This window comes from the organism of the source record quoted next, unplaced genomic scaffold (assembly GCF_019419815.1).
Source record: "Pyrus x bretschneideri cultivar Hongxiangsu unplaced genomic scaffold, Pyrus_bretschneideri_v1 Contig2, whole genome shotgun sequence".
Classification (NCBI taxonomy): domain Eukaryota; kingdom Viridiplantae; phylum Streptophyta; class Magnoliopsida; order Rosales; family Rosaceae; genus Pyrus; species Pyrus x bretschneideri.
In genome coordinates this window covers 9,149,345-9,173,223 of record NW_025999501.1, presented here as the reverse complement: position 1 = coordinate 9,173,223, position 23,879 = coordinate 9,149,345, and the positions used below count along the sequence as shown (strand labels likewise).

At 36.9% G+C, this 23,879-nt stretch overlaps 4 protein-coding genes and 1 long non-coding RNA gene across 5 annotated transcripts; 4 read left to right on the top strand and 1 right to left on the bottom strand.

Moving 5' to 3' along the window:
* The first annotated feature begins 3,291 nt into the window (after window positions 1-3,291).
* LOC103928232 (WAT1-related protein At1g09380) lies at window positions 3,292-7,276 on the top strand. The gene is made up of 8 exons (XM_048582896.1): window positions 3,292-3,473; window positions 5,345-5,407; window positions 5,515-5,631; window positions 5,735-5,984; window positions 6,259-6,417; window positions 6,518-6,669; window positions 6,804-6,881; window positions 6,997-7,276. The coding sequence occupies exons 1-8, from the start codon at window positions 3,292-3,294 to the stop codon at window positions 7,145-7,147; spliced, it is 1,152 nt and encodes a 383-aa protein (XP_048438853.1). The 3' UTR covers window positions 7,148-7,276.
* Window positions 7,277-8,365: 1,089 nt separating this feature from the next.
* On the top strand, window positions 8,366-10,193 carry LOC103928231. The gene is made up of 2 exons (XR_664313.3): window positions 8,366-8,457; window positions 9,679-10,193. It is a non-coding gene; the product is annotated as an uncharacterized LOC103928231 (long non-coding RNA).
* A 6,286-nt stretch (window positions 10,194-16,479) lies between these two features.
* On the top strand, window positions 16,480-18,008 carry LOC103928267 (ervatamin-B-like). Its single transcript, XM_048583386.1, has 2 exons — window positions 16,480-16,954; window positions 17,208-18,008. Exons 1-2 carry the CDS (start codon window positions 16,480-16,482, stop codon window positions 17,810-17,812), a joined length of 1,080 nt encoding a protein of 359 aa, XP_048439343.1. The 3' UTR covers window positions 17,813-18,008.
* A 118-nt stretch (window positions 18,009-18,126) lies between these two features.
* Window positions 18,127-19,760, bottom strand: LOC103928229 (ABC transporter I family member 20). The gene is made up of 3 exons (XM_009337234.3): window positions 19,071-19,760; window positions 18,751-18,981; window positions 18,127-18,674 (listed from the first exon to the last, which is right to left on the bottom strand). The coding sequence occupies exons 1-3, from the start codon at window positions 19,587-19,589 to the stop codon at window positions 18,459-18,461; spliced, it is 966 nt and encodes a 321-aa protein (XP_009335509.2). The 5' UTR covers window positions 19,590-19,760; the 3' UTR covers window positions 18,127-18,458.
* Window positions 19,761-21,076: 1,316 nt separating this feature from the next.
* On the top strand, window positions 21,077-23,159 carry LOC103928227 (trafficking protein particle complex subunit 4). Its single transcript, XM_009337232.2, has 3 exons — window positions 21,077-21,237; window positions 21,346-21,514; window positions 22,799-23,159. The coding sequence occupies exons 1-3, from the start codon at window positions 21,178-21,180 to the stop codon at window positions 22,993-22,995; spliced, it is 426 nt and encodes a 141-aa protein (XP_009335507.1). The 5' UTR covers window positions 21,077-21,177; the 3' UTR covers window positions 22,996-23,159.
* The last annotated feature ends 720 nt before the right edge of the window (window positions 23,160-23,879 follow it).

Sequence of the window (23,879 nt, the reverse complement as noted above, 5' to 3'; positions counted from 1 at the left end):
ATGTATAAAAAAAAAATTAGTGTGTAAAAATTAATTTGATGTCATAAATTTTCATAAACTTGTCTTTGTTGCGGTTCCAAATGTATGGGTGTGCAAGACTAATTTCAGGTAAGTAGGCATTATATAGGAAGATTCAAACAATGCACCGACACCTTTGCTCTCTGGCCTACATAAATATAATACTCATTGTTCAAACTCCCTCTCCTAAACAAAATTGTAATTTTTAACCATGAAAAACAACAACGCAGAAAAAAATCTGCCTATTTGAGGCTGTACATAAAAGATTTGGTGCTAGCCATATGTTGAACTTGTCGAATTTAATTTTTCTAGTCTTAGTATTTATAAGTTTATAAAACATCAGTCGGATCAATCTAATTGACATAGCCAAGCTTAAGGCAAACCACATCAATTCACCAAAGAAGTTTTTTTGGAAACAAAAACTATCGTGATTTATTGATAATTAAGAAGTATGATCTTCAAATAAAACATCACAGATATGATTTGAGATTTCTTCAAACCAAAAGAAAAAAATGCTCGGAGTACAAAACCAACTTGGTTAACCTATGTGCCGACAGTAGCCAGATGAGCTCTTCGAATGCTATATAATTTGTTCCAATCCTTTGTTCATGTTTCCTCGAATGCTATATAATTTGTTCCAATCCTTTGTCCATAGAATTTTTTATAAGTATAATACGATCCAACAAAAAAGATTCTTAGTAAGGAATTATTTTCGAGAGAATAAAGAAAGATGCAAGAATTTGCAATTGGTAAATTGAATAAATACTAAATTACATGAATTTAGACCATTCAAATACTGATATTTCTGTGTAATGATCCAGCCTAACAAATTCTTCTGTTTAAATTGATTGTACATTGAGATTGCCGAAAATTAAATGAGATTCAATGTTGAAGGTCAATAGCAACACCAAAAAAGACCATACATTTTAAACAAAATAAAAGAAAATTTTCCAAAGTGAAAAGGAATACCTTCTTTTCAGGTGTAGAGATTCCATGGTTTGCAGCTGCATTTCTCTCTGGGATTTGTTGATGGAAAGCTAGGTTAAAAGCTGTAGGAGGAGGACGACCAAAAGCACCCTCCCCAATAACTCCTTTATCTTTCCTTTGGTTAATTCTTCCACTCTCTAGCAAAGATTGAGAGTCATCGTCTTCCTTTATTCTGTCTTTCATTTCTTCATATAACAATTATTCAACCGTGTTCGGTCTCAAACGAGTCACTGACTCACACACATAGAATCCATTTCAAATCTAAGACGCTAAAACAACACAATGTTATATAAAGACGTCCGCAATTTAAGCATGGCGTACGAGATTTCATGCGGATTACGGTCAACGTTCATTTGGTAACATGTTGTTTGCGGTCGTTGATCCCTTTGTGTTTAAGGTCATGCTTATCTTATGGCCTATTTGAGTTTTGTGGCCTACTTATATTTGAGCCCAACATATGTGTTATGAGGGCCGAGGTCCAAATTTGGATGACGGAACCATATAACGTTATTCACACTACAATTTATAGGTGTTTTCTTTCTATTTTTAAGTGGAAGATTTTATGTTTGATTTACGTGAATGATAAGTTCGATACTTAATTATGACTAGTTTATCATGGAACTTGGTCTAATCCTCACCTCCAACATCAGGCGTGACCCTAATGGTTATGTACTTCTTTGTAACGAGTTACTAAGCAATCTAAAGTTTGAATCTCCACCGCCACTTAGTATATCTTATACAGTTTAATGAATTCTTCTTCACTTGTAAACAAAAAGTTTTAGGCGTTCTACTCTTGTGGATAAGAGTTTGATACGTACCAAATAAACATGACTAACTCATTGTGTGAGTTAGTTCAAATCCATTATCTCTTAGTGTAAATGTGTCATGTATTAATTCAAACAAAACACTACTAAAAGCAGTGTCCATTCAAACGTTATGTAGGTTGATGCTCTTCTTGTTGGTGAATCTCCGTCCAAACAGTGTCCATTCAAATGTTAGAGATTGATGTTAAATTGACAAGGACTCTTATATAATGAGTGATAAGGCCCTATGCATTGTAGGAAAGTAATGTGCTATTTGCAGTTATAGCTAACACATGTTCAAGTTTGGTAGATGCGTATATTAATACCGGTTATGCCTTTTGAAGTAAAGTTAATACATGCATTCTTTGTGGTTGATGTCAGAATGTGAATGTGATCTTCGTGGTTGGTGATAGAGGTATTAAACCGCAAGCATTAGCTAGATGGCCGAATAAGAAGATACTTCGTAGTTCTTCGATATTTATAAATTACCTAACATTTTAATACATATACATCCGACACGGGAGGAGAGAACCGAATACAAGAACTAGAGCAAATGCATTAATGAAATTGTTGAGAATCAATCTTACATCGGATAAATGAGTAATTATGCATGTGCTTATAAGCAGTTGGGATAATCTTCATAATGTCAGTTGGTTTTACGGTAGACCCTCAACTTTCTTATAAAATCATAACTAAGTTTTCCCATTTGTGAAGCCATTGAGCCACACGTGATCCACGTCACCCGATTTGTGTTGTCCATATACTAGGCTTGAAAATTCTCCACACATGAAGATGTGTGTTGAGAATATCAATCCCACATCAAAGAAAAAGAAAATTTCATTAAGTGTTTTCAGGAGAACAACTTCTTTCATCAGAAATCGCGACATTGGAAAGTTACAACAGGTACTTTCACATAACATTTGAACAAATTCAGCAGTATTGGAAAGAGGAAAACTGATATAGGAATTCGAATGGCAAGGCTAAGGAAATCGTGACATAGGAACTTCCAATGGGTACTTTGAAATCGCTACGCCTATACCAACCTCAATTTTGGGTGACGTTTACCGAATAATTGCTCAAAAGACAAAACTGAAAGCGTCTTTATGTGGTAGTGGCAGTCGCATTTAGATATGTAGCCATGCACAAGCCCAAGTGTTACAAGAAATCAATCTTTAACGGTTTCTCTCTCTTATTTCCACGCAAAACTCTCTTCTACTTTCTGTTTAGCTTCTTTAACCTAACTCTATATATTGCCCTCCACATTTCTCATTCTCCGCGCTCTCTCATTACGCTCTTCAATACTTTGGCCTCCCTCTCTCTCTCTCTCTCTCTCTCTCTCTCTCTCTCTCTCTCTCTCTCTCTCTCTCTCTCTTATTTTCTTCGGAAAACCCTCGACGGTACGAGGGAAAGTTCTCTCTCTCCCTCTCTCGGTTTCTCCTTCTCTCTGTAGTACAAGTTACAAAGTAGCTAGGGTTCTGCAGAAATGGCTGGCTATAGCGAATACATGCCATTCATGGCCATGGTTTTGGTCCAAGCGAGCTATGCAGGAATGAACATTATTTCAAAGCTTGCTATTGAATCTGACATGGACCCTCTTGTTCTTGTTGCTTATCGTCAAGTTTTCGCCACCGCTGTCATTGCTCCCTTTGCTTATTTGATGGAATGGTAAAGTGCTCATCTGTTAGTCTTGTTGCATGTCACTAAATTCTCCTAGGGTTTGAGTTTGATTTCATGCACCAATTTCAAAAATTTTGTTTTCTCTCTGTTTTTTGTGGTCGAATGTTTTCCTTCTGTTGAACGCAAGTTTTAATCGAATTTTTGTCTCCCTGCATGTAAAGTTACTTAGTTTATTTGAGTCAAATGGTCTCAAATTTTCAGTATATATAATAAGTCTTGGCCTGGATTTTAAACATCATAAATTATATATATAAAGACTGCATGTTTGTTTTGTTCTTCATTTCAATCAGATTTTTATCTTCTTTTACTTTTTGCCATTAACAAATAGAAATTTAGTTTTTTGAATGATCATATAGAATTTGTTTTTTCCGTTCCAGTAGTGATTTTTGCACTCATTGTTTAATTGTCATTTGTACTTTAAACTAAAATATTTTGATAATTATTTAAGGATTTTAGCTTAATTAGGCTAAAAAAAATGTTAAAAGTGACTAAGAGCATCTATACCGATGCTTCAAATTGGCAAGTGGAAATGTAACGGTAAAAAATAGCATCTCATTTCATCCCAACCAATCAACCAAAAGCTGATGTGGATTGAAGGCTTGGTGGTTGACGTCAAAAATGCCGCCTCAAAATTCATATTCCAAATAATTATTTCAGTTTTTTTTTTTTTTTTTTGGTCCACTTTTGGACTGGCCTTGCATTAAATTTGGTATTTTTTTTCCCCACTTTTCGATGGCCTTGCATTAAATTTGATATAAGTGAAGCTTTGTCGTCTATAAATTTAGTCTTCCTAACATTACATTACAAAATAATATATTAGATATATCGGTTGAAGATGTAATTTTAACATAATGTCAAACTGCCATGTGAATCATCAAATCGTAATTTGGTGTTCAATATTTGACGTCGAGATGCTTTAACTCTCGCTTTGATTTCTTTAGTTGAAGCACTTAACTTTTTAATTAAAAATGGTTCTTGGAAAATCCGAAAATTGAAAAACTCTGGTGAACGAATTTAATTAGCTAGATCTGGTATTGGAGTTGATCTAGGCACGCAATAAACACAAAAAGCCAGCCAAAGCCATGCATGGAAAGTGTGTCAACTTTATTTTCCAGTCTGTCTCTTTTGGCCCTTTGGGGGCTTAATTTAACGTGCCACTCGTAACTGGCTCAAGGTGGCAGCACCCTTGCATGCCTGTCGCCATGTCATGCTTAACCATTTGTCCTTTCCTTCTTCTCTGCTTAGCTCAAGGCCATTGCTACGTATTAGCTTGGTCCCGACCTCTCATGGCTGCATGCAATTTTATTAATAATCTTATTTCATATATACAGCTGGTAAATCAGTAGGATTAAGGCTTAATTAAGCATCCACCTATGGGATGCATTGATGCAACACATATCCACCGATAGAGCTTAATGTATTTTTACTATGCAAATTTTATTATTTTATAATGAGACACGTTTATGTTCTTAATCATCATTTAAGTTCATCTTTACATCATAAAAAATATATCAAATAAGTGAATGTTACTTGATACCAACAATGTTTATTTGCTCTGCATATAAATCATTAAATAATTTTCAATTTGATTGGTACTTTATATATATAGAGAGAATCTATAGATTGATATTGAAAAAATAAATGATCCCGATTATGAAATTTTAACTGGTAAATACATTGGTCGCAAAAGAGTGAACAAGGTGGCGTGCAAGTATTTTCCTAACAATAATATAAAAAGAGAAAAAGAAGGATATGATGATTATTAATCAATACCAGTTTCTTTAATTTTCGCATTACAATTTAGAGAAAGTTCCTTTACACATCATGTTTTTTTTATGTTCGTTCTCTCTTTCTAATAGGAAAACAAGACCGAAGATCACGTTGCCTATTCTCTTCCAGACGTTTCTGTGCTCATTAACTGGGTAAGTGTGTTAATTTGTTCTTAATTTAATATCAAATTTATCATGTGCATCATTGGAAATCAATTAATTCACTTAATTAATTATAATAACGTGAATTTAAAATGCAGGGCCACTGCAAATCAGGTTTTTTATTTTCTCGGTTTAAAGACTTCGACCGCAACGATTGCATGCGCATTGCAAAACACACTTCCGGCCATGACATTTATCCTTGCAGTCATTTTCAGGTACTATATATCGTATTACATCGTACTAATTAATATGTTATTTTTGCACTAATTAGTTAATTATATGTTTAACACTAATGGAATGTTTAATTTAATTTTGCAGACAAGAATCTGCAAAGCTCAAGAGCAAAGCAGGGCTATCTAAGGCGATGGGAACAATTGTGTGTGTATCTGGAGCTATGTTACTTTCATTTTACCATGGACACATCATTGGTCTAGGTGACTCCAAAATTCACTGGACTTATGCTCAGAGAATGGGAGAAGCAAGTTCCAGCACCAAATCAAGCTCCTTTATTGGCCCCCTTTTTGTCATCTTAAGCACCTTAGGTTGGGCATTCTGGTTCATAATCCAAGTAAGTAACCGATCATCATCACGCTTTCATTTTTCGTGTTTTTATTAGGTTCAGCGTGTATAGAAATAGGAATGATATGTACTCGTCTGATGACAATCAATGCTGTGATAAGCATCGCCGCCATTACGGATGACGAGCAAAAATGAACTCTAAAATTAGTGCTACAGTTTTTCATTGGCTAAATTATAGCTACAGACGCTAATATCTATTGGGAGTTGTTTTATCGTTGTTGAACTCGAATAATAGTTGCTCCCGTCCTCCGATATAATTTCAGGCTAGAGTAGGGGAAAGCTTTCCAGCTCCTTATACAAGCACCACACTGATGTGTTTGATGGCCAGCTTTGAGTGTGGGATCATTGCTGTAATTGCTGATCACAAAGCGGCTTCATGGTCTCTAAAAGATCCCATTAGGCTTGTTGCATCCCTCTTTGCTGTATGCACTAGCTCTTACTCTTGCTTAAACTTATTCTTCAATTATTAATCATTAGATTTGCTAATTTATACTAACTCATGAGCATAATAACTAATTACAGGGAATTATGGGTTCTGCACTAGCATTCTTCCTCTCTTCATGGAGTATTCAGCTAAAAGGCCCTCTTTACGTGTCCGTGTTTAGTCCCTTGCTCCTCATCATTGTTGCCATTGCAAGCTGGGCTTTGCTCGATGAGAAATTATACGTTGGAACGTACGTATACATACAGTTTCGGTTTCATTTTTTCGCAATGACCTAAACCAAAATTCCTATTAATTAATTCACTTGGATAATCTCATATGAAAATTATATACTAATTAGCTTGATACATATTGTACTTGATTCAGTGCTGTAGGGTCAGTTTTGATTGTTGCCGGGCTCTATCTTGTTCTGTGGGGGAAGAATAAGGAGACGAAGGATGAGAAGCCAACAAAAGCAACAGGCATGACAAAGACGACAGATGAGGCCAAGGCGTATGAGAAAAGCGACTTGGAGCTGCAGCAAGTGCATCCGAAAAGCATCCGTGACGTTATGGGATAGAGAGGAGATCGATCGATCAAGACAAACAGATCACAACAGCAGATCCCAAAGTTCACAATCTGTTACATTGAATATCTATGCTACCATTTCATTTCCATCTAGAAGTCCGTCCATGATGAGTCCTCTCAGCATAATATATATAAAACGTTGATCATCAATCCATGCATGCATTTGGAAGTTTCTGTAATCAACATTAATAAACCCTAATTTCATGTCATGTCAATCATAATTTATGTTTTGATTGAACTATATATTAAGCAGTAGTTCTATATTTCTAATAGAAACCAGCCATGGCCATGTTCTTCAATTTCACCAATATTAGGAGAGCAAAATATCTTGGACTTTTCAAAACAAATTTGTTGCCGTTATGTCAACTCAAAAAGAATGAGTTGCGTTGGAATTGAGAAAGTTCCGTAGAGTTCATAATTGCATAAAAGGAGTTCATCATTCGAAGGGAAGTAGACTACTCAAGAATTTCACATTTTATTTATTTTATGTCAAAATTGAATAAAGAATTCCAAAAATCTAATAAAACGAAAGCCTAGATTCCAAATGAATGAAAACGTATGGGGACACTACTGCCTTAACTCTCTCTACAGCCTAATTATTAATGCATGGAATATCAGAATATGAGAAACAAATATCACAATTATATTGACATTTAAAAAGAAAAAAAATCATCGTTCTTAGAGTCGGTGTTGTTGAAGATAGTCCGCTTGAAAAGGATGGTGCCGTTGTTGTTGTGCATGGAAATCGAAAGGTGGCACATTATACATGCACACACACATCAACAAGTTTCATTTTTCATACGTCTGACTTTCGAGAATAGTTGTTGGCTTTGCTACTAATTACAAATAACACGAAAGAAGTACAATTCTTAACTCTCTTGGTTAGCTAATTAATGAGAAACAATATCGTTTTGTGCTCTTTTTTTTCCGTACAAATCTTGTGAAACTTATTTTGAGAAGTAAGGTCTGAAAGTATTTATTTTCTTATTGGCGAAGAATTGACGAAGGTAAAAACAAATGTCATAAAAAACAAGGGAACTACTTTTATTACTCCAAAAATCACATTCTACACTCCTCACAAGTGTATTTGTCTTTCTAATTGTAGAAAATTTGGATTACCAAATGAGATTTTTGGAGTAGTAATAACAATCCTAAAAATAATTAGGAAATTGACTGGTTTGGATGAGCTTATAATATATGCTCAGTCAAAAATATAAGAATGGGCTTCTGATTACGGGCCCAGTAGCCCAAATCAAATTTGTAATTCAACCAATCTCTAGGGTCACAATCGGAACTGAGAAAAACCATGAATGTCTTCCTCTATATAAAGGCTGAAACCCTACTCTCGTCTCTCCAGTTCGTCGCCGTCGCATTACTCTCCTTCTCCTATTCCATGAAAACCCACCGTGTTTTTCTTTCAACCATTTCTTCTCCGATTTCCATTTGTTTTCTGGTATGGGTTTTTCTTTGTTTCTATTTATTTATTATTTTCATTATATTTTCGATTTGGATATGCGTCTGATTTTGTTTCGATTTTAAATTTTAGGTCAGGATGATTTTTAATTTTAATTTGATTAGTGGCTTTCAGATTTAGCTTTCAGATTTATTATTGCTGTGCTTGTTTGGATTTTGATGAAATTTCAGATTTTTAGGAGAGTTTGGGTCAGGCAAAGGATTTGTATTTGTTTTTTGGTACATTTAGATTTTGATGAAGTTTCAGATCTTTAGGAAAAATATTGGAATTCGATTTCAAATCCAAGTTCAAAGTTTGTGGCTTAATGTTAGATGATCTGATATCATGATCTAAAATCTTAGACGCATTTGGTGTGTTGTGGTATTGAAATCCAATTGTATATCAAACATGTCTCTGGGTGATCTTTTTGTCAATGGATGTTAATACGAATGCAATATGTATGTGCTAACTGGTAATTGTCGCCGATACACTTACTGTTTCCTTAATTTTATTTTAGTTTTTAAAGTGCTTATGGACGGTCTTGTGCTGATTAGATTTTCCTCCGTTAGCACACAACAAATTCATAAGCTACAGTTATTGTTGCCACCTTTTGTCTTTCAAGTTTTTTCCTTATTACTTCAAGGAAAAGCTATCCGCTTGGTGGCGAACATTTCACATTACTCAAGTACTGTCTTTTGCCGATTAAATGTTTCATTACTAGGGTGGTAGTTTGAGCTACTTATACCGGCGTTATCCACGGGTTCCCCTTTGACTATACATGAGAATATCCATGCTGCGGTGAACATACTTTTTTGTTATAGATTTGTCTGCGCCAACTTGTCCTTTTGGTTTTTCATAATAATATATAGAGAAGCTCTAACTTTCCTGTGGCGGACATCTACTATGTACTTAAATCATGTGTTTTGTTGATTCAATACATTGTTTTGTTGATTCAATACATTAAGGATATGTCAGATCTTCTTGCATGTGCTTATTGTCGGTCTTGTGCTGATTAGCTGTTTCCCATCAGCACATAATGTTATCATAAGCTACATTCACTTGTGTCAACTGTTATAGTTTTTTTCCTTATGGTATATGCCAACTGCTTTCCTTGCTTTGTCTGACGTTTTCATAACTTTAAACATATGTTAGATCTGCTTTCTTGTATCACTCTTGAATATTATGGCCTCTCACATGTGCATTATGTTTTTATTGGGACAGATTCGACCTTTATGGAGACGCTGTTTCCAAAATACCCTAGGGTTAATTGTCGTGGTTGACAGCAATGATTGGGACCGTGTTGTTGAGGCGGGGAATGAGATGCACAGGATGTTGATGGACACCCATGTATTGCTAATTATTGGTAGATTAAAAAATCAATCAAGTAAAAAAAACCGCAACACTTTCCAAAGACCAGACAAGTTCGGATCGACCGAACTGGGTGAAAGAGGCCAAATTGGGTCGGACAGGAATGTGCATTCCAAAAGTATACATATATTAAAACTTAACACAAAATCACTGTTCATTAACAGTGAACGGACGAAAGTGCCTTCTAATTCTTTTGTTATTGACAATTTTTTCCAATCACACAGCAAAAAGATCGTTTTGACCTTGTAGCCTACAAGTCATCATCGCTTCACATTCTCTTTTGACAAAACACTCTTCATATGTATTTTGGATCTATACTAACATGTATGTTTTTATGAGGGAATATTATTTTTTCTTGATGAAGAATATGATATAATGCCAATGATTCGTAACATGACTTTTCAAGTTGCAAATCATTCATACAAGGAATGCCGGAATGGTTTAAAAGTGAAATATTATTGTAGGTTAATTTATATTATAGTCTTTATGAAGCGATGATGACTCGTAGGCTAGGAGGTCAAAACGGTTTTTTTGTTGTGTGAATGGAAAAAATAGTTGATAACAAAAGAATTAGAGGGCACTTTATTCCGTTCACTGTTAATGAATGGGGACTTGTGTTAAGTTTTAGTATATGTATATTTTTGGAATGCACAGTCCTGTCCAACCCAGTTCGGTTGATCTGACCTGGTTCGATCTCACCCAGTTTGGCCTGTCTGGTCCGACTTGCTTTGTTCGATCCAACCTACTTTGTGTGGCCTGACCCGGTTTGGTCTGCTTGTTTCGATTTGGTTGGTTTGGCCAACTCAACCCTGTTGGGTTCGAGACTTGATCCAGTTCATCCGTCTAATTAGATTTGGTTAGGCCCGACCTAATTTGACTGTCGATCTGGTTCGGCCCGACCCGTTCCAAGACTCCAACCAATTCTGGCCAGACCCAACTTGGTCCAGGTGGCCTACCATTCTTGTCCGACCTGACCCGATCCAGTTATGGTCTGACTTGACCTGATCCAGTTAGGCTTACCAGTTATGGTCCGACCCGACCCAATCCAGTTGGCCTACCAGTTCCGATCCAATCCGACCCGTTTCAGTTGGCTTACTAGTTTTGGTTCCAGTTGGCTTACCAGGTTTGGTCTAGTTCGACCCGATCCAGTTGGCTAATTAGTCCTGGTCCAATCCAGATCCCCTTCTTGTTTGACCTGACCCTGTTTCTTTAGTTGGGTTTGATCGGTTCAGTCTTTTTAGTTGAATAGCACAGAGCTAACTAACTTATCAACTTCATGAAATTGGGCTGAAAAGTTTTGACCGCCCGTTTAGATTTCATTTTGTAACCTCTCATACATATTTCATATTGTTTATGATGTCAACCAAAAAGATCGAACCATCAACCTTGTACTAATAGATGGATCAAATTCGTACGGTACTTTTCACTGCATGGATGGATAGAGGAATAATGAATAGCTATTCAATGTTGTGGTCGATTCACATGAATCGACCAAAAATACAGATATCGTTCAGATATCTTATGGTAAAATAATGAATCAAATTCATATGGTACATTTCATTGCATGGATGCATAGAGGAATACAAAGTATAACATTGTAAATAAGAAATTGAAAGATTTCGTTGTAATTGTTTGTTTTGAAATTTCTCAGCAAGGTTGTTCTCTCCATTGGAAAAGTAGGGCCATTGTACTCATTAAGATATTGAATCGACCATCAACTTTCGATCTCTGTATGCTTACTGCAATAATATATATCCAAAACTGAAGATGTCATCCAACTTTTATGTCTATCTTTTCGTGACTGTCTAGGGCTTCAAACAAATAATGAAACAAAAAGGAAGATGATTTTCAAGCACCGTTGATTCTCTTTGTTTCACTCAATTCAATTGCCATAAATAATTAGGGGCGTGTTAGAGAAAAAGGACAAGGATCTACCTTTCCACTTCCTGTGCTCTCCTATTTTGTGTGGTCACAGTTAAGCCATATCAACATTTTATATTGTTTTTTTTTTAGAGATAATAAGACAAACAATATATCTAATTCAATGATATTTTACAAGAAGTTGTTGGGCGTTCGCATCAGTGGCAACCGTAGAAGGGCTTAACAAACTCAAAACTAGAAACTTAATTTCACTATTAGAACAAGAGCTAGTTGATTGTGACAAGAGCAATTACGATCACGATTGCAATGGAGGTAATTCAGATGTTGCGCGCACTACTACAAAAGAGGCTATCACTGGCAAAGCAAAAACCGACAAGAACTCCAATTTATGTCGGAAATTTGGTAAAAATCCGATATAAAACCATGTAATGTTGGATTGGAATAGCGACACCATTGCTAGCATCATGAAAGGGCTTCGATGTCGGTTTGTCCGCTTAATCCACCATGAAGTAGCGTATGTTAAAAGTGACACCGAACTTTATGTCGGTTAAAAGCGATGTGCTTTTCTAACATGATGGCAATTAAACTATAAAATATCCAACCCACTGTTGGTTTTAACCGACATTAGCTAACAATTAAATAAATAAAATATGCAAACTTCTTTGCTTTCGTTTTCAATTAATAGTAATTAAAAAAATTATATAAAAAAATAATAAATTTCATGTATAGACCAAAACAATTCTTGCCTCTTCCGTTTTCAATGAACCATACTAACGGTCTTAACATGGTTCTTCCGTTTTATTTATATGTCAACGAAAAAACAAATAATTTTAAGCAAACTTCATATTAAAAATAAAATTTCCAAGAACTATATATTAAATTCAAAATTAATAACATTTCTTAAAAATGTACAACCCATACAAATTCTTGCCGCAGTCTATTCCAGTATGCCACCAACTCAACCCACTGTGCAACATTCACATCAGGAGGAGGGTCGCTATGCAGCTTGGCTGCTCTCTTAGTATAATAAGTTTTTTAAACTTATTTCTGTACTCTTTGTGCGCATGCTCCACAACCTAAAGCGTCATATGGCGAATCATAGGCATTTTTGCTATATCTTCGTCTTCAAAAAAAAAAAAATTTCCCTACATCCATAAAAAAAATCAAGCTAATTAATTATTATTATTATAATCATTGACTTATTCTTCTATTTTCAAGTAAATATATATATATATATATATGTATATGTATATGTATATGTATATCTATACCTTTATTCTATTCCAGAAAACTTCCTTATATTCTTCCTTAATCTTACGCCAATCACCCGTCAATGGGAGATTTCTGTAATCTCCAACCACCCGCTACATATTTTGAAAAAGCACTAGAATTATCACTAATGCATTTTCCAGACAAATCAAATGAACAAAGCTGTTTTATCCATTTGGGAATTTAGGGTCCGCGCCTCCGTTGAGATGTTCCTTATTAATACAAAAAAAAAAAAACACCAATTAAAAACCAAGAAACAAAATTAAATTTTAAGTTTAAGCATAATACTAGTTTAAACACAAAACAAAAACCGAAATTAATAATAATTCACAAATGAACTAGCTTCAAACTCTTCCTCTTCGAAATGGAGTTCCTCAGAACGTTGATCTTCACTTTGTTGATCCATAGCAAAAGTTAGTGGAAGAAGGAGTAAGGCCGAAATGGGGGAAGGAGAGGGAGTAAGGGCGTAGGGGCAAAACCGAAGAAGTAAACGAGAGAGAGGGAAATGAAAGCACGAAAGTAATGGGGGAAGAAAGGGGTTTAAATATGGATAATAAGTTGGCGTCGGTTAAGACTGATAACGGTTGTAAGTGGCGTCGAAATATGTACACTTTGCGTCGGTAAAAACCGACACCTGCTTTGACACACTGACTTAAACGTACGTGGCGTCAAAATATTTGAACTTCGCGTCGGTTAAAACCGACACTAAGTCTAACACGACTTCAATGTATGTAGTCTGACACACTTGATTGAAAGGCAAGTGGCGTTGAAATAGGAAAAAATTGCGTCGGTTAAAACCGATGTGAGCCTGACAGACTTGACAGTGATTGGAAGTGGCGTTGAAATAAGAAAATTTTGCGTTGGTTCAAATTGACGTGAGCCTAATAGACAAGACAGTGATTGCAAGTTGTGTGGAAATAAGAAAGCGTTGCGTCGGTTAAAACCAACGTGAGCTTGACAAACTTGACTGTGGGCGTCGAAACAAGCGGGAAAAGTCCCGCCCAAAATATTTCAATTTAACACAGGGGAGAGGACATAAAGGCCATCAATCTGTCGCTTCAACCAACACCGAGTTTCTGTCAGTCAGAACGGACGTAGGCTTTAAAATATTTAAAAACAATCACTAGTATCGGCTAGAAGCGACACCTATTCCGACACCAACTTTATGTCGTTTAAAAGCGACACGGTTTTTTTTAATGCGACACTAGTATTTAAAAATTATTAAAATCTATGTCGGTTATAAGCGACATTAATTGTTTACGTCGGTTAAAAGCGACATAGACTGTTTATGATGCTTACAACCGACAGTAAATCCAACTTCAAGTTCAGTAGGTGTCGCAAATGTCTTGTCCACCACTATATTATATTAAACCGACATCACCCACTGACACAATAAGGCCCTTTTGTAGTATATTATTTTTAGGCAATTTGCCAAAAGAGTGATTCAACCTCCGAAATTCTTACCATCCAAGGTATTCTAACCTCAGCATTTTATTAATTAAAAAAAAAAAAGGACTATTTCCGTTACTCTTTTGGATTATGAATTCCAAATAAGAAAGGGAATTGTACAAGTAATTTGTGTATATTTATCACATAATGTCCTAAATTAATTTTATAGGACTATTTCTTCCTGAGAAGATGGCTGTGTTCGCAACAATGTCAAACCACCGCCGGTCTTTCTGCTTGGCCTTATTGCTTGTGCTAATTTTGGCCTTCCGGTCCGCCCAAGCATCCACCAGTAGTGTGGTTTCCGTCGAGGGTGAGAATAGCAAAAGCATGTCGGAGAGGTTCGAAGGGTGGATGGCGGACTATGGACGAGTTTATAAGGATGAACAAGAGAAGGAGATGCGCTTCAAGATATTCAAGTCCACTGTGGAGAATATAGAAGCTTCAAACAAAATCGAAGGCCATACATACACAGCCGGCCTCAATGACTTTTCGGATTTAACACATGAGGAATTTATGTCGAGAACTTGTGGCCGGTGCCCAACCATGTGAATCCATAAACAACAGAAGCACTCTGATGATCTGATGATCTACGAGTACCATTTTCTGTCTGATTCGCTTGACTACTTGTAATAAGACTGTTTTGATTTGATTCGGCCGTGTACTTGCTACAATTTGATTATTTTTTGTTAAAGCTAAAATTTTATTTAATAATGGTTGTGACTAGTTTTTCATATTACTCTTGCCCATATATTTATTTATTATTAACGGAAAGAAAAGTTTCGAACACGAGATGCATGAATAAAAATTTAACATCTTATTCACTAAGACATGTTACACAATAATACTGGGCCGAATATATGATTATATGTAGAATTTTTCTATTTAAACACCACCTCTCATCTAAGTCGCACCAATTCCTATCCACACACCATTAAGAATTCTATATAAACTCGGCCAAATGTATGTTTTGTTTACTTCTAGTTCATCAATTGAAATCATAAGTTTTTCCAGCCAAATATATGATTTGTTTCTTTCTATTATTCAATCCCAAAGATAATGCGTGGCGCCACACATAACTAAATATTAATCAAAACACGCTTTGTATAAAGTTAAATGGGTGATGCCAGAGATACCACATTTTATAAATCAAACCAAACAAGTCGGTCTCACGGCTATGAGAGAGATGATTCATATGTGGTTTGCAAAATGTGATATTCCTAGCTAAAATACGTGAAAAAAATGCTTAAGAAGGTGTTTGCAGTTCATGTCTCTTTACAATACAGCTCATATACCCACTGGTTTCACCATTAATACAAGGAAAACGAGTGAGTTTAAGACAATCCGCATAAACACTAATTCACCACTTAATTATTTTTTACAGTTTACCAATCAATACCATATAGAGCAATCTTTACCCATCCTGGTAAATCAAAACATGCCGTTTTGACCCTCAGCTAATACCCTTCCCAATCCATCATCATCATCATCATGAAAAATATTAATTAAGTCAACATTAGAGAAGAAAAAAGAAGCATGAAGAAATTGGTGTTGAAAACTTTCTTCAAAAGTGTCTTATATTTACTACCTACTGCCTAGTCCAATGACAATTACATAGATTAATAATCTTTGTCTTTACCCCATTCTAATATTATAGCAAGGTCCTATAAAGCTAGATTTACAAACTTGGTAATTAGATCTCCTCTACTAGTATAAAATCTAAAAATGAAAAAACACAATCGAATCTGACAATTGAGATGATAAATGTATTAAATACATGCACATATTTTGGCCAAATTTTTTAGTTTGAGCAATTTTTTGGTATAATAGGTAAGTCCAAATGACACGAAAAAGGATAATCTTGTGATGAACAAGTTTTTATTTTTATTTTTTAAAGTAAACCCATTTTACGTGCTAAAATAAAAGTTTAGTTGGGTATAAAAGTCTTGGCCATTTTCTTTTGCATGTAAAATTTTGTGTATAAACCCACGCCATGCTGAATGTGTTGTATACCAAGATTTAACTTATCTAAACTCCAAGTAAGTGCTTACCAATACCATGGCTCTACTCATCACAAACCAAGGCCAATCCCTCGCCTTTTTTCTGGTTCTCGTTTTGGCCATCTGCTCCCCTCAAGCTTTTTGTAGTCGTCAACTTTCTGGCGACGACAAAATCATGTTGGAGAGGCACGAGGGGTGGATGGCTCGACCTGGACGTGTTTACAAGGATGCACAAGAGAAGGAGAGGCGTTACAACACATTCAAGTCTAATGTGGATTCTATAAAAGGTTTTAACAAGAACGGCGAAAACCAGTACACACTCGGCATCAATAAATTTGCAGACCTAACTAATGAGGGGTTTCAGGCGATGCGTAAAGGCTACAAGAAGAGACAGCTCCCGGAGATCATGTCCAACTCTGTGAAAGCAGCTCCAAATAACAATTTTCGATATGAAAATCTCACCGATGTGCCAAAATCTAAGGATTATTTTTCACTTGGCGCTGTGACCACTGTCAAAGACCAAAGACAATGTGGTAAGCATGCAAGATTAATCTATCTCTATGAGGTTTTACTTTCATATATCATGTAACATGTTTTCTTGTTTGATTGTCCGAAAACATACGATGCTTATATTTCCAAAATCTGAATCTGGATAGCGACTTCAACCAATAATCAATCTAAGTTCAAAGTCTGATAATGTAAAGAATTTTCGCTACTAGACTATCATCTACATTTTTTTTTACATGTTCGTCAGTTCTTTCTCTGATTCAATGATGTTACTTGTAGGGTGTGGCTGGGCATTCTCGGCAGTGGCAGCCGTAGAAGGGCTTAACTTTCTCAAAACAGGAAACATAGTTTTGCTATCAGAGCAAGAGCTTGTTGACTGTGATGTTGGTCTTGTGAACGATGGTTGCCATTATGGCGAAGTGGGTTATGCCTTCGAATACATGATTGAGCGAAACAGGAGCCTGGCAACATATGCTGATTACGGTTACAAGGGTACAGATGGAGGAAGTTGCAAGGCTGATGATTATAACAACACTGACGCTGCCATAACTGTAAAAGGATTCGAGCTTGTGCCTGAAAACAATGAGACGGCTCTGCTGCAGGCTGTTGCAAACCAGCCAGTTTCTGTTGCCATTGATGAAAATGGAGAATTTTTCCAGAATTATGCGGATGGTGTGTTCAGTGGGCCATGCGGCACAAACTTAACCCATGCTGTGACTGTCGTTGGATATGGTGAAGAAGATGGGAAAAAGTATTGGATGATCAAGAATTCTTGGGGAGAAGATTGGGGGCGTAACGGGTACATGAAGTTGCAGAGAGACGTGCCTGCCAAGGAAGGACTCTGTGGCATCGCTGTGGCAGCTTATTATCCAACATCAGATTAAAGAAGCACCTGCATTATATTCTATATGTTTTGTGTTACTTAGTAGTAAAATGCTATCGCTGTATCAATGCAGAACTATTGTTCGATTCCATGTCGATAATACTACTGGTAGCTTTGCTTTCCACTTTCCAGGGCTCATGCTCTTTGTTATAAACCTCCAAACAACAAATCTAAAACCAAAATCGTCGAAACCCCAAAACCAAATGCCAATTTGCGAAATGTCCAAACACCAAACGTCGAATTTGAAGGGGTTTAGGGTAATTGGATCCTAAATTGTTAATGCATCTCTAATATCCAAGAAAAATAAGCAGTGAGTGAGGAGGGTAAAGTGATAAATTTTATTAATTTTTCTTTCAGATATATGATTGTATACATATGCTAGAATTGAATACAAACTACAAACAAATTGAAAGACGGAGGATTCAAGTCCCAGAGCTCTGTAAAGTGATCTCCATTGCAAGCAAATAATCCAATTATATATATATATATATATATATATATGGAGGAGAAGCCAAACTCATGGCATTTCCTCACGATCTAATGGATGCATCTTCTAATTCTGTTGTCATCCGTGCCCAGAAGAACGAAGAACACCGAGACTCAGAGTGAGAATACCATCACTATGGTTTTGAGTCACAAAGTATCTATTATTGCCTGAGAACTCTGTTTGAGCTGAAGACAAAGTTCTCTTCTCCGGCAATGGTGGAATTCAGGCGTCCAGCTGCCCAACCATTGTTCACCGAACGAACATCACCGCTTCCCTCATTTGGTTGCTCAAACTCCGGAAGACCCTTCGCCTTTCTCTCCTTCCTTCTCTTCCTCTCCTCCTCGCGCTCCTTCCTCAGCCAACTCTCGACTGTCCTCTGCAAACCAAACCCAAATCCAATCTCAGTATATCGAATCAGACAATTACAAATAAAATTTAAACCTTTGACTCACCATTAGTGACAACTTGGAGATCTCCCTAACTTTCTCCATTGGCATTGCTAGCTGCAACTTCCCATTCGCAACATAAGCGATATGCGAAGGCCAATTTTCCAACCCGTCAAATATATGCGTAGCATAAATGATCGTGGCGCCTCGCTCTTCGCATTCCTTCCTCAAGAACTTGAGAAGGTCAGCTCTTGCTAGCACATCGAGGTCCACCGTTATCTCGTCTAGCAGAAGAACCTATTTGGATTCAGAAACAAATCATCAAACACTTGGCGTGCATAAAAAATAATACATCATCAAAACCGTGAAACATGGAGATTGAGTACCTTGTATGGCTTAAGCAGACCCATACAGATTTGCACTCGTCTTCGCTGACCATCGGACACCTTGTGCAATCGCCATGAAAGATCAATATCCAAAACCTTTATCAGCTCTGCTCTCCTTTGTGGGTCGATCCCCGCAACCCCATTGATCAACTTATCGGCCGAAACGTCCATTTGAATCGGGACATCAAACCCGGCGAATGCGACATCTCGCCGCCACTCTCCGCCGAGATACGAGAGGTCGCCGGAGCCGGTCAAGGCGGTGTCGTGAAACGCCGACCTTCCGAGCACGCGAACCATGTGGGGCTCCACCATGTGCTTGCCGCCCAGGATCTTCAAGATCGTGGTTTTACCCGCGCCGTTGGATCCGACGAGGAGGCATCGGTCGCCGGCGTTGAGGGTGAGATTGAAGTCCTCGATCAGCGGCTTGGAGCCCGGCGGCGGGTGGCCGTTGATTCCTGGGTAGGTGAATTTTAGGCCGTTGATCTCGATCGACGGCTCGGAGTTTGGATTCACACCCATCGTCGATGATTTTTAGAGAGAGAGAGATGAGATTAAGAGAGAGAGAGACTGTGTGGTGACATGAACGTGACGGAGTCTTTAAAGCTTTCGGCGATGGACGAGTTTGGAAGTCGACTCAGTGGAGGAGGCGTGGACAGTTCCCAGTCACAAACTCGGAACTTGGTAGTTGGTAGTTTGCCATGTCCTCCAACGAAAAGCAGACACGTTGCTGCTACTCACACAACCAAATAAAGGTTGAGTAAATTATAGTTATAGTCCCTTAACTTTAATTTAATTGGAGCAATTGTCTCTTAACTAAAAATTCATTACCATTAGTCCCTCAACTCATCAAAACGTGCAGCTATAGTCCCTCAACTAAAAATCCATTACCATTGGTCCTTCAACTTTAATTTAACTGGAGAAATGGTCCCTTAACTTTAGCAATGGTCTTTCCAACATAACTCGTTTTGACAAAATTTTTAACGTAGTTGACAAAAAGGACCATAATTACAAACTTTGATGAGTTGAGGGACCTGAATTATATAAATGGTTATTCCAACATAACTTATTTTGACGAAATTGATGAAAATGACTATAGCTACATATTTTGATAAATTGAGAGACCAATGGATTTTAGTTGAGAGACCATTTGCTCCAATTTAATTAAAGTTGAGGAACTATTGCTACAATTTACTCATAAAAGTTCGGCGCCAACTAACTTGGAGGCTCCGGATCCGGACATTGATTCGGGTTGGACCCATTTTTTGGGTGTGTAACTGGATCACAAGAACTGTGGCATTAGACTGTGACATGCTACGAGTTTTAATTTTTCGTGGAACGTTGTGTAACATACTGCGATCTTTTGGTCACAGGCACTCGAAATCTTAGGATGCAGAACTAGAGGAATAATTAGTTAGTAATTTAATAAGACACTAACCATTTAACTAAATGCAGCCCGTAATATTATTTATAATCGAATCATAGACTACCTTTATAAAAATTGAGATTAATCGAAACCCTTTTAATAATTTAACCAATAATGAAAACGTTTTAAGGCAATGACTCTTGCACACACATTTTAACTTCACACATTTTTTTTATTTCTTGTAGATGAAGTTTTTTTAATACAAATTTCTTGTCATTAAATTGAATGAATCAAACTGAAACAATCCACAAAATTAAATACGGTGTATAAGACTATATAACATATTTGAGTTTATTTTCTCTTTGTGAGGATATTGGGGATCCTCCAATCACATTCGTTTATTGTACATTGTGAGGTCAAAAATCATTGTAAATTTTTTTATTTAAAATTGAATATGAACAATAGCAAACAAAAAAATGACTGTACGATATACAATGAATGAATGTGATTGGAGGATCTCCGGAATCCCCGGCGAGGATCCTCTCTCTTTATTTCCCAACATCTTCGTTTTAAGTCCTACACATGGCATCACGGTATTGGTTGGTGATGCCACGCGCACAAGTCTCTCTCCTGTACTGATGAATCTGGACTGAAGGTGTTTTTCTCCCCCTTGTAATCAGTTTGCCTCTTCTTCGTCTTCTTCTTTCTGTATACTTGTTTTGGATTCCGAAATAGCCCTTGGAAATGGCAGCAATTTACAGTCTCTACATCATCAACAAATCAGGCGGCTTGATCTACTACAAGGTAACAAAACCCTAGATATTTCAATTTTCCCATTTATTTTCCTCTGTTTTCTCAGCAACCAAACATAAAGTTAACGAATTTTGTTTGTTTTTTTTGGAACAAATTTAGGATTACGGGTCGGCGGGAAGGATGGACACTAACGATACCTTGAGGGTTGCGAGCTTGTGGCACTCGATGCACGCCATTTCTCAGCAGCTGTCGCCGGTATCGGGCTGTTTCGGAATCGAACTCCTCCAAGCTGACACTTTCGATCTTAATTGCTTCCAATCACTCACTGGTACGTTTCAAATTTTTTACCTTTTTCTCTGTTTTTAGAATTTGTAGTGTAATTTAATGGGTTTCGGTCATTTTGGCAAAATTTGGTGAATTTTGTGGTCAGCGAGCTAGAAAGATTTGTCTTTACAACCAATTTTCAATTGAAGTCTCACTTAAATTTAATTGATTTCGAATTTGCAGATTGTAAGTTTTGTGTAGAATGTAGATGGTAAAGTTAGTAAGGCTTTGAATTGGGTGAGCTTAAGTTGTGTTCGAAGGATAAACAAGTTTGTATCGCGAATAAATTGGCTATCTATCTATTGCTAGTCCGACTTGTGAGTTATGTTGTGCATTGCAGTAGTTTAGGACCACTTTACGTTGTAATCTAGCGGATGATAGTTATTACGGGGGGTGGGGGATAAATTCATAACTGAGGTGAACGCTAAATATCGTCATCGAGCAAGTTGAATGGCAGTGTTCTTATAATCCATTTAGTGTAACATTTAGGCAACTTATATCTTGTGGTTCTGTAATTGTGAAGATGGGTACACAACGAGAGTTTCGCAAGTGAGGCGACTGCTAAATATTGGGATTGAGTGAGTTGATCTGTTAACTGACACAACTAATGGTGGTGCTTTCTTGTAAGCCATTTGGTGTCAACGGCAACATCTATCTTCTGGTTCTGTATTTCAAAGATGGGCTATGGACAAGAGTTTTCCTCTACATGATCATGTGTGATGTTATCAATTTCCACATAATTAGGATCTTCTTTGTTCTGGTTATGGAAGGGGTGAAACCTTTTGTTTTGCTCCTTCTAGTTTCTATATCTAGCAATCCACTATGACTTGCATCATATTATTGTAGTGAATATTGGATTTTGTGAGTTCTGTACTTTCTGCTAGGATACCATTTTACTCGTTTGTTTTTCTTCTTAAGCAAAAAGTATCTCTAATGATACAAGCTTACTGTACATATTACACGTCTTGACAACTGCTATACTTGAATTTTGCAAGGCGAATGAGTTGGTTTAGTATCTAGGATTCGACTCAGGTCCATCTGCCTGGTTTAGAAATTGTTCAGCACGAAGTTACTGTTTGTTTCATTGTTGACAAGTTTTATTGTTTCTGTTTTTAGAGTAATTGAGTCTGTTATTTTAGGCTTGGCTTTTTTTCTTTTTGAATTGGGACTTTCTTATCGAACAGAATGTTGGTCTCAATTTATTTTTTCCTGGGAAGAAAAAATTTTACTGGAAATTTTTACGATGTCTTGGATTGTGAAAGTGATGATATAATTTCACTATTTGCAGGGACAAAATTCTTTGTTGTCTCTGAGCCTGGGACACAGCACATGGAAGGTCTCTTGAAACATATCTATGAGCTGTACACAGATTACGTCTTGAAGAATCCCTTCTACGAGATGGAGATGCCTATACGATGCGAGCTCTTTGATATCAACTTAACACAGGCAGTACAGAAGGATCGTGTTGCATTGTTGGCCCGATAATTTGCCTTTGAATTTGTTCCTGTGTGGCTGTTGGCCCGATGATGTGCCTGAGAACTTGTATGGTATCTGTAGTTTGCAATCAATGTGTTTTGTACGGTTTGAGCTCACCTCGACTTTGGTGTGCGTAATCAATCAGATATAAGCATCGACTAACTCAACATTCAGGTGGGCTGTACAAGAAAAATAATGTATAAATGCTGCATTTGTTAGAGAGGATTAGCTTGGATAAGATATTTGCCATAAAAGGCGGACGGATTTAAAAAGTTATTCAAGTTTATACTACTTAAGAGATGACATTCTACAGAAAATTCTTAGCTAGCTTAGCGTGAAATCTAAAATCCTCTCTTTCAGGCGAAAGTTTGAACTTGAAGTAATGCTTGCAGCATACAAGCTCTTCCATCTCCGCCTTAGTAGGCCCTTCCCCGAAAACTCCATTGCCGAGTTCCTCCAGTTTCTTGCTGGACACTTAAAAGTCGACAGAAGCGTTCTCCTTTTCCTTGAGTTCCTCCAGTAAGTAACTACGATAAAAAAAATTCTACACTGCTTTCTTGAGTTTTTCACTTTTTGATTTTTAGTTTCCAATTTTTTTTTAAATGAAAACCAAACACTTTGCTTAATTTCTTGAGAAAATCATTTTATCATATCATTTGACTCATTGAGGGTAAAAGAAAGGGAGAAATCTTGTAAGGACTTGGAAGATAATGGGCCACTCTTCATATTGCAATTCGTTTATGGTGGAACACCAACGTTTTTCATAGTATTAGAGCTGGTTGGTTTTATGAAACCCAACAACCACACGTGCTCCAAGTCACCCAATTCGTGTTGTTCACGTGTTTAGCTTGAAAATTTGCCGCACGGAAGGAAGCATGTGAGAATGTAAAAGT

Bases quoted from the DNA above. Each gene is read 5' to 3' on its own strand.
- LOC103928229 (XM_009337234.3), bottom strand. From the start codon at position 19,589: ATGGGTGTGAATCCAAACTCCGAGCCGTCGATCGAGATCAACGGCCTA. The intron at 18,982-19,070 runs GTACTCAATCTC...GAATCCAAATAG, and splicing joins GTCTGCTTAAGCCATACAAG to GTTCTTCTGCTAGACGAGAT. The intron at 18,675-18,750 runs GTGAGTCAAAGG...TTTGGTTTGCAG, and splicing joins TCTCCAAGTTGTCACTAATG to AGGACAGTCGAGAGTTGGCT.
- LOC103928267 (XM_048583386.1), top strand. From the start codon at position 16,480: ATGGCTCTACTCATCACAAACCAAGGCCAATCCCTCGCCTTTTTTCTG. The intron at 16,955-17,207 runs GTAAGCATGCAA...TGTTACTTGTAG, and splicing joins CAAAGACCAAAGACAATGTG to GGTGTGGCTGGGCATTCTCG.
- LOC103928227 (XM_009337232.2), top strand. From the start codon at position 21,178: ATGGCAGCAATTTACAGTCTCTACATCATCAACAAATCAGGCGGCTTG. The intron at 21,238-21,345 runs GTAACAAAACCC...GAACAAATTTAG, and splicing joins GCGGCTTGATCTACTACAAG to GATTACGGGTCGGCGGGAAG. The intron at 21,515-22,798 runs GTACGTTTCAAA...CACTATTTGCAG, and splicing joins TTGCTTCCAATCACTCACTG to GGACAAAATTCTTTGTTGTC.
- LOC103928232 (XM_048582896.1), top strand. From the start codon at position 3,292: ATGGCTGGCTATAGCGAATACATGCCATTCATGGCCATGGTTTTGGTC. The intron at 5,632-5,734 runs GTACTATATATC...TTAATTTTGCAG, and splicing joins ATCCTTGCAGTCATTTTCAG to ACAAGAATCTGCAAAGCTCA. The intron at 6,418-6,517 runs GTATGCACTAGC...AACTAATTACAG, and splicing joins TTGTTGCATCCCTCTTTGCT to GGAATTATGGGTTCTGCACT.